The sequence below is a fragment of the Cetorhinus maximus genome, chromosome 1, assembly GCF_964194155.1.
Source record: "Cetorhinus maximus chromosome 1, sCetMax3.hap1.1, whole genome shotgun sequence".
Classification (NCBI taxonomy): Eukaryota; Metazoa; Chordata; class Chondrichthyes; order Lamniformes; family Cetorhinidae; genus Cetorhinus; species Cetorhinus maximus.
Genome location: NC_135879.1, coordinates 30772751 through 30786696, shown reverse-complemented (window position 1 = coordinate 30786696; position 13946 = coordinate 30772751). Strand labels below are relative to the sequence as shown.

The window sequence follows — 13946 nt, the reverse complement described above, 5'->3', positions numbered from 1 at the left end:
TTACCCATATTTTCAATGAGTTTTATCCAAACAAACAGAATCTCAGAATTGTTGTGGCACAGAAGGATGTCATTTGTCCCATCATGTCTACACCGGCTCTCCGATTGAGCAACTCATCTAGTTCAATTTCCCTGTTTTCTTCCTGTAACCCTACACATTCTTCCTTTTTCAGTTAACAGTCTAATTCTCTTTTGAATGCTTCAATTCAATTGAACCTGCCCTCATCACACACTCAGGCCGTGCATTTCAGACCATAACCACCCGCTGCATGAAAAAGTTTTTCCTCATATCACTTTTGCAAATTACTTTAAATCTGTGCCCTCTCGTTCCTGATCCTTTCATGAGTGGGAACAGTTTCTTCCTATCTACTCGATATACGCCCCTCATGATTTTGAATACCGCTATCAGGTCTCGTCTCTTCGCCAAAGAAAACAGTCCTAACATCTCCAATCTATCTACGTAACTGAAGTCCCTCATCCTTGGTACCATTCTTGTGAATCTTTTCTGCGCCCTCTCTAATGCCTTCACATCCTTTCTAAAGTGCAGCGTCCAGAACTTTATTTTAAACTTGATTTATTTTATTTATATTTATTTACATATATTTTTAATCTTATTTATTCTATATTTATTTTTTAAAACTTTATTCTGAAGGTAATGAAATTCTGCAATGTTCGGAGCACATACAACATGACGCAGCATTTAACTGATATAATTAGGTACTCAGAGGAAACAAAAAGAAATTACACACATTTCCCTTTATTCAAACGTATAAACTTCTGTTAAAAAATGTTGCTTAACCAGAGCAAGTTACCAAAGGTTGTTCGAAACAGCATTGTCAACTAATCAGTCACCTTACACCAAAATCTAAAAGCCCATCAAAATGGTTTAGTCTGAGTTACATGAGATAAATAAATGCTTTAATCCAGTAACAACCCAGAATGGTTCATAAATTCCGGTGTCAGAAGCCGAAATGCCTGTATCGTGCACCTTCAGAAGGACATAGCTAGGCTGGTGGAATGGGTGGATGTGTGGCAGATGAAATTTAATGCAGAGAAGTGTGAAATGATGGGTTTTGGTAGGAAGAACAAGGTGAGGCAATATAGAATAACGGACACAATTCTAAAGGGAGTATATGTGCACAAATCATTGAAGGTAGCAGAGCATGTTCAGAAAGTGGTTAAAAAGGCATATGAACTTCTGGCCTTTATAAAGAGGCTTAGAGCACAAAAGCAAGGAAGTTATGGTAAACTTTTATAAAACACTGGTTTGGCCTCAACTGGAATATTGTGTCCAATTCTGGGCACTGCACTTTAGGAATAATGTCAAGACATTAGAAAGGATGCACAAAACAATTACAAGAATGGTTCCAGGGATGAAGAGCTTCAGTTATGTGGATAGATTGGAGAAGCTGGGACTATTCTCTTTAAAGAGCAGAGAGTTGAAAGGAGGCTTGATGGAAGTGTTTAACCCATGAGGGGCCTGCACAGAATAGATAGGGAGAAACTGTTTCCATTGGTAGAAGGGTCAAGAATCAGAAGGAAAAACATTTTCATGCAGCACATGGTTAGGATCTGGAGTGCACTGCCTTAGAATGTGATGGAGGCAGAGTCAAGCGTGGCTTTCAAAAAGGAATTAGATAATTATCTGTAGATAAAAATGTCCAGGATTATGGGGAAAAGGCAGGTAAGTGGGACTACCTGAGTTGCTCTTGCAAAGAGCTGGCGAGAACACAACAGGCTGATTAGCCTCCTTTTGTGCTGTAGCCATTCTATGATTCCATAATACACAACTGTAAATCTCAACTTCTGGTAACTGCAATAATAACCTTTAATGTACAATATTGTAGATGAACCTTTATAACCTGTGCAAAACAGTTCCAAAAGAAATTCTGGGACGAGTATTTGCCAATTTTTGAAAGTATAGAATAATCTATACCTCCATCCATCCACACATGAATATCTTGGCTCATACATCATTATTCAGTGCTCACCTCTCATTGAAACAAAACACCTTGCATAACTGGATTTATGGTATTTTCCCATAGTCAAATAACTAGGTATGTGATCCTAAAAAAAGCCCAAAATAAAGTAACCTATAAGAGAAGCCTTACGCCACTTATCATGCAGGTTTTTAGCTACCTTAAAATTTTGAGGTATAACTTCTGCAATGGTGCACAAGGTCTTTTTGCTGCTCATCACAAAGTTGATTGCTGCAACACCAAACATCAGCATGTCACACACATTCCTCCTACTAAGTCCAAAAACTGGTGTATGGATCCACAAGCATTGGCAATCTGCACACTGGAGCCCAGGCAGTGGCCATCAGCAACCCTTACAGTACCTTTCTGGAAGGTGTCACTGTGTACTAACCAGTAGACCCTCAGGAGCTGCAAAAGCCATCTTCTCTTTTGTGGGCTTGATTTTCAAATTGGTGACGGGAACCTATAAATGGGATTCTGGCCTTTATGGAAGTGGCCAAATGAGAGGTAATACGCATGATCCTGTGCAAGATCCCCCAGGATACGATGTTTTCCACCTTATAAAAAATCTTTGCTTCTCCCCACATTGGTGAACCGGACAGCCTTGCACTAATGTGCACCAGATTGCTTGGGTTCACTGCTTTCCACGTTGAAAATTCCATTCTTGCCCTCTCTGGCCCATTAACAAGGTGCTCAAGGATCATAACAGGCTGTTAATTGGAGGCAAGCCGGTTCCCACCTCCCTCCTCCAACCCTGCCCTCACTTTGAAAATCGGAGTGTATCCTTGAGGCATTGGGATCTAGAAATGCCTACCGGGACTGCTATTATCAAATCATACCCCACCCTGCCGGCAACTGAAAATACAGCCTGTGAACTATTAAAACAGTCGCCAGTATCCTTTGCTCAGTTTCAAGGTGGTGAGATAATTAGCTTTCTCCAATCACAATCAATTCACCATTCTAGCAGAGAGTTGAAAGGAGGCTTGATGGAAGTGTTTAACCCATGAGAGTCCCATCAGGTAAACATCAAATTAGGATACCTTGTTCAATTTTCGTAAGTCATTACAGAACCTTCAGTTCCCATTAGGTTTCAGGCTTAAACACTCCATTCATTACGTGACATCCTTGACTCAGACACACCTAGTCTCACATCCTCTTAACTCTTGCTTTACCATTAAGATAAAAGCAAAATACTACAGATGATGGAAATCTGAAACAAAAACAAGAATTGCTGGAAAAACTCAGCAGGTCTGACAGCATCTGTGGAGAGGAAGACAGAGTTAACATTTCGAGTCCGTATGACTCTTCATCAGAACGATGGTGTTCTGATGAGGAGTCATACGGACTTGAAATATTAACTGTCTTCCTCTCCACAGATGCGGTCAGACCTGTGGAGTTTTTCCAGCAATTTTTGTTTTTGTCTTGCTTTACCATCTTCTGTTTGACCTCTCGGATTCTGCAAGGTCTTACTTTTGTCAGCTCAGGTGGTGCCACCAAAACACAACAGATTACCCTTGTCCTCCTGGGTTGAGATGTAAATACGTGGTCTGGTCCATGCCCTGAAGTTATCCATACTGATCTGCAGTTAGTTCACCTGAGAGGTGAACTGTTCTTTGTATCTTGGGGTCGGGCTTCCTAGCATTTTCTCCACCACTGTCAGAGCCTCTCTCTCTCAATGGCTTAAAGTAGTTTGTGTGGTAGATCTGCTCAGGTTTCCTTCTCTGAAATCACCTGATCTTTATAGTTCACCACCTTTATAGCATCACAAGGTCCTTGCCACAAAGCAAAGAGCTTGCTTTCAGATGTAGAGAAGGACCATAAGATGGTCGCGTTGGAGTAACCATCTCCATCCGCTCCCTCACCTTCATTATGTGTTCAACAATATTTTTGGAGGGTTTCTCTTTAACCTTGTCAAGGATTCTGCAAGGTTGTTGCCCACGCAACAGCTCAACAGGGGAAGGCTGGGGCTCCCCACTAACCGCAAGAATGATTTAAGGCACGAGGATAACCCAATTTTTCCAATCCTTATTGATCACTTTTTTTTTGACATGCACTTGAGAGTTTCATAGAACTCTCCACAAGGCCAGCATTTTGAGGTTGGGCACACAAGGTCCTTAGCTCTTGATGTGGAGCAAGGTACAAACATCTTTTATCACTTTGTACACACAGGAAGTACCTGGCCCATTAAGATTTCCTTCAGGTTCCCCATCTGGAGAACATCTCCAATTCATCCCATAAGGTTTCTGAGGTCGTGCTCCTTAATGGAATTGCCTTGGGACATCTTGTAGAATAATCAATGACTAATAAAATATACTGGTGTCCTCAGGACCACCAAAGAGGTCAGCACATTAGGTCCGTAATGATCTTTTCAAAGGGCAGCTTAATTATTGACTAGCCTTCATCCTTTGACACAGTTGAGCACACCAACCTCCTTCAATGGCTGTCCATCATCGTCCAGCTAAGGGGCACTGCACACACCTGGTCCCAATTCTTTTCTATCTATTCGTAGCTAGAGTAAAACTTACATTGGCTTTTCTTTCTGCTCTGTCACCTCTGGTGTCCGCCAAGGATCTATCCTTGACCCCCTTCTGTTTCTCATCTACACATTGCCCTTGGCAATATGGAGAAAACAGCATTAATTTTCACAGGTAGGTTGATGACACCCAGCTCTACCTCACCACCACCTCCCTTGATTCCTCTACTGTTGCTAAATTATCAGACTGCTTATCCACGATCCAGGACTGGATCAGCAGAAAATTCCTCCAACTAAATTTAGGGAAGACTGTAACCATTGTCATCGGTGCCAACTCCATTCCCTAGCTACCAACTCCATCCCACTCCCTGGTGACTGTTTGCGACTATCAGTCTGTTCACAACCTGTTTGACTCAGAGATGAGCTTCTGACCACATATCTGCGCCGTCACTAAGACAATTTCCACCTCGTCTGCCTCAGCTCATCTGTTGCCGAAACAAACCCTCATTTTGTTACCTCTAGACTTGACTATTCAAACACACCCCTGGCAAGCCTCCCACTTTCTACATTCTGTAAAGTTGAGATCATCTAAAACTCTGCTGCCGGAGCCCTTGCTTGCACCAAGTCCTGTTAACCCATCACCCCTGTGCTCACTGACCTAGACTGGCTCCCTGTTAAGCAAAAGCTCAATTTTAAAACTTTCTTCTTTGTTTTCAAATCCCTCCATGGCCTTGCCCCACCCTATTTCTGTAAGCTCCTCCACTACTAGCCTCTGAGATATCTGCGCTCACATAATTCTGGGATCTTGAACAATCCCCGTTTTAATTCCTCCATGAATGGTGGTCATGCCTTTAGCTGCCCAGGCCATAAGCTTCGAGATTCCCTCCCTAAACCTCTCCTCACCCCTCTTTCTTCCTTTAAGAATCTACCTCTTTGACCAGGCTTTTGGCCATCTGCCCTGATATTGCCTTACATGGCTCAGTGTCTTATTTTGCTTTATAACACTTCTGTGAAGCACTTTTGGACATTTTACGTTACAAGTGCTGTATAAATAGAAGTTGCTTTTGCTGTTTTATTGTGTCAGGGACTAATGAGTACAATACTGAGGCTTGGATCCACATTTCAGTTCCTCAACTCCTAGCCTCTTTCAGTGTCTACTTGCTTTGAGCCTCCCCTTTCATGCATTGCTGGCTGAGGAATGTTTCTTCCCAATCCAAGTCCAATTATCATTCAAGGGGAGGCTCTTAAAGAGGCCATACCATTCTTCTGGGTACATGACCTTCATCAACCCTCAGCTGATATAACCAGCCCTTAATCAACCTGCTACAATATTCTGTATAATATAGTGCACAGACACAATTATCCATGTGAATATTTGATATACTATACGTTATATATATTTTATATATAAAAACATATTTAGGATGTACATACAAATGCCAACTCTGATTAAGTTAACCACTTAAAAAAAAGATATTGGTGACATTTTTGCACCTAACATAACTTTCAAAGATAACTCACTAATGCCTTATCCTGGAATGTTCCTTTAATTGCTTTATAGTGTTTAGACAGACCTTACATATCATTGGATTCGGCTGTATTTAATTTGCTTAACCACCAACATATGAAGAGGTTAGAATCGATTCATATAGGTATCCATTTCAATTAATCAGATTAGAGGATCATTTCAAACATTTTCTCAAGGGTCGACATTGGTTAATATTTGATTAAAAAATAAGTGCCATGCAACCTCTACCAAGGACTCAGGATTCACCAAGCATGAGTCCCACACCATGCCATTTCCCCCAAACTCTTTGTCAAAGTTTCACAAAAGCCACTGTAAAGGGTTAGTAGGAAGCAGATGTATCAAGTTAGAATTTCAAGCAGTGGCAAGAGTGTAGTTTGCAGAGTGGAAAGCCAAACCATTTCTGGCACACAGATCAATTCTGAAATGCTGAGAACTGCAAACGAATCTACGTTTCCACTGTAGACCCATTTGCAGTTCAATAAACTCACTGGTTGTGAAACGGATGCTTTTTGCTTTCAAAATCTTCCAGCAGAAGATACTCGTCCCCCTCTTCTGTGGCAAAAGATGAGGTTCGGCTATTTCACAGAGGAAATGGAAGATGACAACATAAAGGCTCAGCTAAATCTAATTTCAGTGCAGAATGTAATAAAGATCTTAATTAAACAAAAGGAAACATTCATTTGCATGAAAGTGCCATCTTCCATTGAAATGCAGCTGACAACAAAGCAGTGTATTGCAGGATATAATGAATTCCATGTATATCCTGTCAAACTATAATTGACAACAATCACAAACTGAACAAAGTATATAAAATTTGACTGAAGCACAGGCAAATAATTGAATAGCTGTTGTATTTTTAATGCTCCAACATACAAACTAATATTTAACAGTTACTGAAGTATCAGTAGATTACTTAATACCATTTTCTTGAAGGGCCAGTGCCATAGATGAAACCAAGCTATGAAAGTCTTTCTCAAGGGTGAAATAATACACTTACTGGAAGTCAATTTATTTTAGTCGATGGTAGTACAGAACATGAGTACTGCTGAAAAAAAGATATTATCAAAACTTTTCAACTTGCACTCATCAGAACAGCTACACAAGATAAACCAACAGTAAAGGGAACAACAATTTATACTGCATGAGAAGAGTGTGCTGACTGGTTGGCAAGTGGACTCTGATTGGCAGAGGCATTGCCATGGAGAATGCAGAAGAATGCAGCTGTTCTCTGTTGCATTCTCCATGGCAATGCCTTTACCAGAGTCCACTTGTCAACCAATCAGCACTCTCTTCTCATGCAATATAAACTGTTGTTTCCTTTACTGTTGGTGTATCTCGCATAGCTGTCTTGATGAGTGCAAGATGAAAAGCTTCAATAATCTCTTTTTTCTTCATCAATACTCAATTTATTTTGTGAACATCTTTATTGTACATTGAAGTCTACAAGATTCGCTGCTTTCTAATTCACTGCAACAATTTACAAAAGCTTCATGCATCAGAAAAGCTTTAACCTTGAAAACTCTCACTCTCTCTGATTCCGGGATGGTCAGGAAGAGCAAGTGAAACAAGAGGGTCAGCAAATAGATTGAAATCACGTCAAGAGATTTTTGGGGTGGATTCCGCAATGACTCAACATCCCTTCCTTTCACCTTGAACCTTGTCAGAATCCTGCCCTGTCTGATGGGATGAAATGATCCAAGATGGACATAATGAACTCAATGTGGTGCAAAAGAGGCCTCTCTTCTACGATAGTATGAAAAGCACTTTGCATTCTATCCAGAAGGATCTTACATTAACTGAGTGTGGAGACGGCTTCAACTTAGGTCCAAACAGGTGTGGGAACACTGTCAAGATTGAAAATTTTGTCCTATCAGTGGCTACAGGAGCTGAAAGTAGAACATTCACAGTTACAAACTGAGGGGTGCTCTAACAGTGGAGCTAAGACAGATTGGGGAAAAAAATCTTATCTGTGGCAAGTGCAACTGAATGGTAAATCTGTTCATTATAAACAGGTTATGATTTTTCTAAACCTAAGGCACAGAGAAAATCTTCCCCATTGTTGAATAGAGCAGAGGGAAATTTAATTGTTGATCTGGCAGTGCTATACATTTGAAAATACTCATTGCAGATAGTGGATGCAAAATGTGGAATCCTGCGACAGTTGCTAGGTGATTTTAGGCACAATTTACACAACCAATAATCATTACGATAGAGTGAGCTCGATCAATTTACGTTCTTTGATATTATTTAATGGTTCGCAGTTTTGGAAGTCTTGTATGAATGAGGAATATGAAATTTTGGGCAAGACTACAATATAAGTATATGGAATTCTATATGTATGTCAGTATATGTGGATGTATATCTAGATCCATGTAGATCTAGATCTTTCGTTCCCACTACTGAAGCCTGTTTGTTTATCAATGTAGCTTGATAAATAAGATGATTTTTGTCGCCACACCACCCCGCCAACCCACAACCAAAAATTTTGCCGCTCCAGGCAACTGCCTAGTTTACCTAGTGGTTGCCCCGGCCTGGTTATATAATGGATGCTTGCAATCACACACATTTAGTTCACATATTCACTTATAAAATGGTTACAGCAGAGGTGGCTGTTTGGCATGTCCGTCATCTCCGTGTCAGCTTTCTGCAAGAGCAACCCAGCTAAACCCACTCTCATGCTCTTTCCCTGAAGCCTTGAAATCTCTCTCTCTCTCTTCAGGTGCTTATCCTGCCCCCCTTAAAAAACCCCAATTGTATCCCTCACCATCCTCTCAGGTTGTGCATTTCAGATCTGAACCATTTGCTGCATGAAAACAGTTTCCCTCATGTTGCCGGTGGTTCTTTTACCAACCACCGTAAATTAATGTCGTCTGGTTTTTGACTGCACCGTCAATGGGAACAATTTCTCTCTATCTGCTCTGCCTAGCTCCCTCATGGTTTTGAACACTTCTATTAAAGATTCAACTTTCTCTGCTCGAAGGAGAACAACCCCAGCTCCTCCAATCTATCCATGTAACTCAAAGTTCCCCATCCCTGAAACCATTCTCGTAAATCTTATCTGCAGCCTCTCAAAAGCCTCCAACATCCTTCCTGAAGTGCTGTACCCAGAACTGGACACAATACTCCAGTTGAGGCCAAACCTATGTTTTATCATAAAGGTTCATCATAACTTCCTTGCTTTAATATTCTATGGTTGGGATTCTTCAGCCCCGGTGCGGCGGGGCCTGCTACGGCAGATGTAGCATGCCATTCAAAAGTCTATGGCTTCGGTGGGACCGGAAGATGGTGGCTGGGGCCGGAAAATTCCAGCCTATGTCTCTATTTGTAAAGACCGGCATCCCTTAAACCTTTTTGACCCACATTCTCAACCTGCCCTGCCACCTTCAATGAGTTGTGCACATATACCCCCAGTTCTCTCTTTTCCTGCACCCTCTTTAGAATTGTGCCTTTTTAAAAAAAAATGTTGCCTCTCCTAATTCTTCCTACCAAAATGCACCACTTCATACTTCTCTGCTTAAATTTCATCCACCACGTTCTGCCGATTCCACCAGCCTGCCTCTTCCAAGTCTATCACTATCTTGCTCAGTTTCCACTACTTGTCATTTACAAATTTTGAAACTGAGCCCAGCACACCCCATAGTCTGGGTTATTAAAATATAACAAGGAGAGCAGTGGCCTTTGTACCAATCCCTAGGGAACCCCACTGTACACCTGCCTCCAGTTTGAAAAAGAGCCATTAAAAACTGCATTCTGTTTCCTGTTATCAGTCAACTTTGTATCCATGATGCCACTGTCCCTTTTATTCCATGGGCTTCAATTTTCCTGGGGAATCTATCATGTGGCACTTTATCAAACAGCAGTTGAAAGGTCCATATACACATCAACCACATTACCTTCCTCAACCATCTCTGATATCTCATCAAAAAAACTCAATCAAGTTAGTTAAGCACTATTTCATGCTGGCTTTCCCTAATTAATCCACATTTGTCCAAGTGACTTAATTTTGTTCTCGATCATCACCTCTAAAAACTTTCCCACCACTGAGGTTTAACTGATTGGCTTTAGTTTCTGGTCAAGGGTGTAACATTTGCAATTCTCCAGCCCTCTGACACCATCCCTGTGTCTAAGGTGTATTGGAGAATTATAGCCAGTGCCTCTGCAATTTAACCTTACTTCTCTCTGCATCCTCAGATGCATCTGATCTGGTCCTGGTGACTTACTAACTTTTAAGTACAGCCAGCCAATCAAATACACCGAATACCAATCTTTAGGCCATCCTGTATCTCAACCACCTCCTCTTTTACTACTATTTTGGCAATGTCATCTTCCTTCATAGGAATAGTTGTAAAATCCTCATTTGGTGCCTCAGCCGTGCCCTCTGCCTGCATGCGTTGACTCCCTTTTTGGTCCTTAATTGGCCCCACTCCTCTTTACTACCTTTTTACCATTTATATGCTTACAGAATTAAAGTTTAACTAACATTTAAGAGTTAAAAAATTCAACACATAATAAACCACAAATACAAATAAAGGTGGCTACCTGGTCCACATTAGCTCAATCAAGGAAACCCCTACAGTTCACCATCAAAGGATCCAACTGTCTGTTATGACAATTACTTTGGCTTGTAAGGAATTATAAAAGATGCTTCTAGAACATTTGGAAAATGATGATTTGAGTTTTCCTTTTAAAAAAGAAAATTGAAAGTTATTTGCAATAACTAGACTATATCATGTGTTTTCATCACTTAATAGTGACTGTTTCTAGATTTATATGTTAGTGGGGTGATTACAGGCAAATGCTGAACACACTTCTGTGGTATTGCTCATGGTAGTCAAACATTTGGAGTCCGGCTTAGTATTTAGCTGCTAATTTTTAAAATTCATTCACGGGATGTGGGTGTCATTGTCTAGGCCAGTATTTATTGCCCATCCCTAAATGACATTGAGAAAGTAATGTTGGGCTGCCTTCTTGAACTGCTGGAGTCCATGTGTTGAGGAACCACCCACAGTGCTGTTAGGAGGAGTGTTCCAGGATTTTGACCCAGCGACAATGAAAAAACAGTTAGGATGGCGTTTGACCTGGAGGGGAACTTGCACCTGGTGGTGTTCCCATACATCTGCTGCCCTTGTCCTGCTAAGTGGTATAGGTCATAGGCTTGGAAGCTGCTGTCAAAGCAGCCTTGGTGAGTTGATGCAGTGCCTCTTGTTCATGGTACACATACTCCACCACTGACCCATTGTGTGTATGAATGTTTAAGGTGGTGGATGGGGTGCCAATCAAGCAGGCTGCTTTGTCCTGGATGTTGTCGAGCTTCTTGAGTCGTTGGAGCTGCACAAATCCAGGCAATCTGACCTAGACCTCCGGGGCCATGCTCCAATTATCAAATTGAAGGAATGGTGACTTTTAAAATTAGCTGTGGTCAGAGGATAATTGTAAATACTAGATTCAACATCAGTGTTCTCTTTTATTTGCAACAATATTGTTTTGAATCTCCTTGCATCTATAACAGATGCATTCTACTGCAAGACTTTATACTAACCACTGCTCATAGTAGGTTAGAGGATGCAATGTTTTATGAAGAGTAATGTACAAGGCAAAAAACAGGTAGTGTTCTACTAAATTGGAAGTACGTGCTCTTTTGAAGTTACCAAGTTTGTAAGTGCTGTTAGGTAAACATTAGGATGATACAGATATCAATTAAGAGAGTCCAGGCATCCTGACTAGGTTCCTGGAGGGATCCTTTGTATTTCAGTTGAAAAATGATAAGAATGCGACATTGATGTGTGAAGAAGAAATTAAGAAAACAGAAAAAGTGCATAAAAGGCATATTAGATGTTAAAATATGATAAAGTAGATAGAAAGATGCTGCTAAATATAGAGAAAATCTATAAATAATCCATTTCCAGGTTATATGTCCTAATACTGCATGTTTCAATTGTTTTGGTAGTTTTAAACTAAATTGGTCTGCCAAATGTTTAACTCACATAACATGGTGAGTGAATTCAATATAGGTGCATTTCTAAAGCATCTTTTGAAACATTAGCCCTAAGCATTAAACAATGAAAGCTGCAAAATCATACAGAATATAATTGTTATCACAGCTCTGAGAAATCTAGTGCAGGTACAATTCTCCTGCACGTACAATTCTCCTGCACTTCCATTAGCTCTGCCCTTGCCGTTTTCCATTGGCCCAGTGCCATCATGCAATACCAACGTCACAATTCTTGTTCTTATATTAAAATCCCTCCATGGCATAATTCCATCATACCAAAATAATACTGCCATACATTACCATTCTTCTGTGCAGATTACTGCTTGTCCCCTGCTTTTTCTGCTACTCCATTGAAGGCCAATCTTTTAATGACCATGCTGATGGCAACTTGGTTTAGTGCTAACACACTCACTTCTGAGTTACAAGTGTTAATTCCAATAATTGTATATAAAGGAAGAATGAGTCTGAAGCTAATCTTTTATCTCAAGCAAGTTTATTCTTCAGACAGCTCAGTAGTGACAGCCTCCCAATTCCTTTTCCCCTGGAGTGTCACCGGTGTACCCATTTATAGGTGAACCAATGCCCATCACCTGTTTTAACAATGCAATTGTCTTAACAATGTAATTGTCAGTCAACAAGATGATTGTTATTGGACCTTGACAATGTAATAACTGATATATTGACAAGAGGTCATAGTTTTAGCCCTGCTCCAGAACTGGAGTGCTGTACATAATATAACCGGTACTTCAGTGCAGTGACAGAGGAGTACTACATTATTGGAAGCATTGCCTTTCACGCGATGTACAGAAAAGATACCAACGGCACTACCTGAAGGGGGCCGGGGTGGTTTCTTAGCGTCCTGGTTAATACTTAACCCTCAAGCAAAACCACCAAAATCAGAACCTGTTAGTGGGACCTCAGTGTGACAAACATTTGCATTTGCCTACATGACATAAGTGATTTCAAAAAGTAATTTTTATTTTATTCGTTCATGGGATGGGGGCGTCAGCATTTACTGCCCATCCCTAATTACACTTGAGAACTGAGTGGCTTGTTAGGCCATTTAAGGGTGAACCACATTGCTGTGGGTCTGGAGTCACAGGTAGGCCAGGCCAGGCGAGGACAGCAGATTTCCTTCCTTCAAGGACATTAGTGAACCAGATGGTTTTTACGACAATCAATAATGGTTTCATGGTCAACATTAGACTTTTTATTCCAGATTTTTTTTTATTGAATTCAAATTGCACAACCTGCTGTGCTGGGATTCGGACCCAGGTCTCTAGAGCATTACCCTGGGTCACTGGATTACTAGTCCAGTGACAATACCACTACGCCATCACCTCCCCAGTTACTGCCTGTGAAATGCTTTGGGGCATTGAGAACGTGAAAGCAGCAATATAAATACAAGTTCTTTCCTTACTCTGTATAATTCTTCCAAAACAACTTGGTCTTGCTATTTCTCGCCCTACTTTCAAATGTTTAAAGAATACCCTTCACCTGACTGAGCCTTGTGACAATTTTGCATTTACCTTCCTGTTATCAAGTGGGTCTACCACTTGGAGTTTTCCTCTCATACAATGATTTAATCAATTAAACAGATCTAGTTTTTTTAAAGAATGTCTTTCCCTGAAAAGGAAGTAGGAACTATCTGCTGGGGCCCCTACCTAATTTCATCTAGTTAATTACCAGAAACCATTTTTGTTTTGTTGCTTCTAAAATCCTTTTTATTTATTTATTACTTCAAAACTTATCCTCTGTTTTATACATAATGTTAGATAGTAAATTAGGAGACAACTTGATTTTAATGCACAGAATTACAGACAATGTAATGATACTTGAGTTTGTGACAATGAGTGGGGGTTTGCTTGTTGTTTTACTCTCTCTGTATTACACTGGAGGCTCTGACTGTGAGAATCTGTGTTCGTTCCTCTTCCCCGGTGTCCCTGCTCTCAAGTCTTGCAGTCTCCTTTTCCCT

At 40.7% G+C, this 13946-nt stretch overlaps 1 protein-coding gene across 10 annotated transcripts in view; it reads right to left on the bottom strand.

Moving 5' to 3' along the window:
- The window catches only part of gab1 (GRB2-associated binding protein 1), a 231108-nt gene that overhangs the window by 36124 nt on the left and 181038 nt on the right, over nucleotides 1–13946 (bottom strand). For 8 of the 10 annotated variants that reach the window (XM_078539363.1, XM_078539371.1, XM_078539405.1 and 5 more), the window contains exon 4: nucleotides 6468–6554. The exons of the other annotated variants lie outside the window; for them this stretch is intronic. In XM_078539363.1, the coding sequence (XP_078395489.1) occupies nucleotides 6468–6554 (87 nt within the window). The remainder of the gene's footprint in view (nucleotides 1–6467; nucleotides 6555–13946) is intronic. 10 annotated transcript variants of the gene reach the window in all.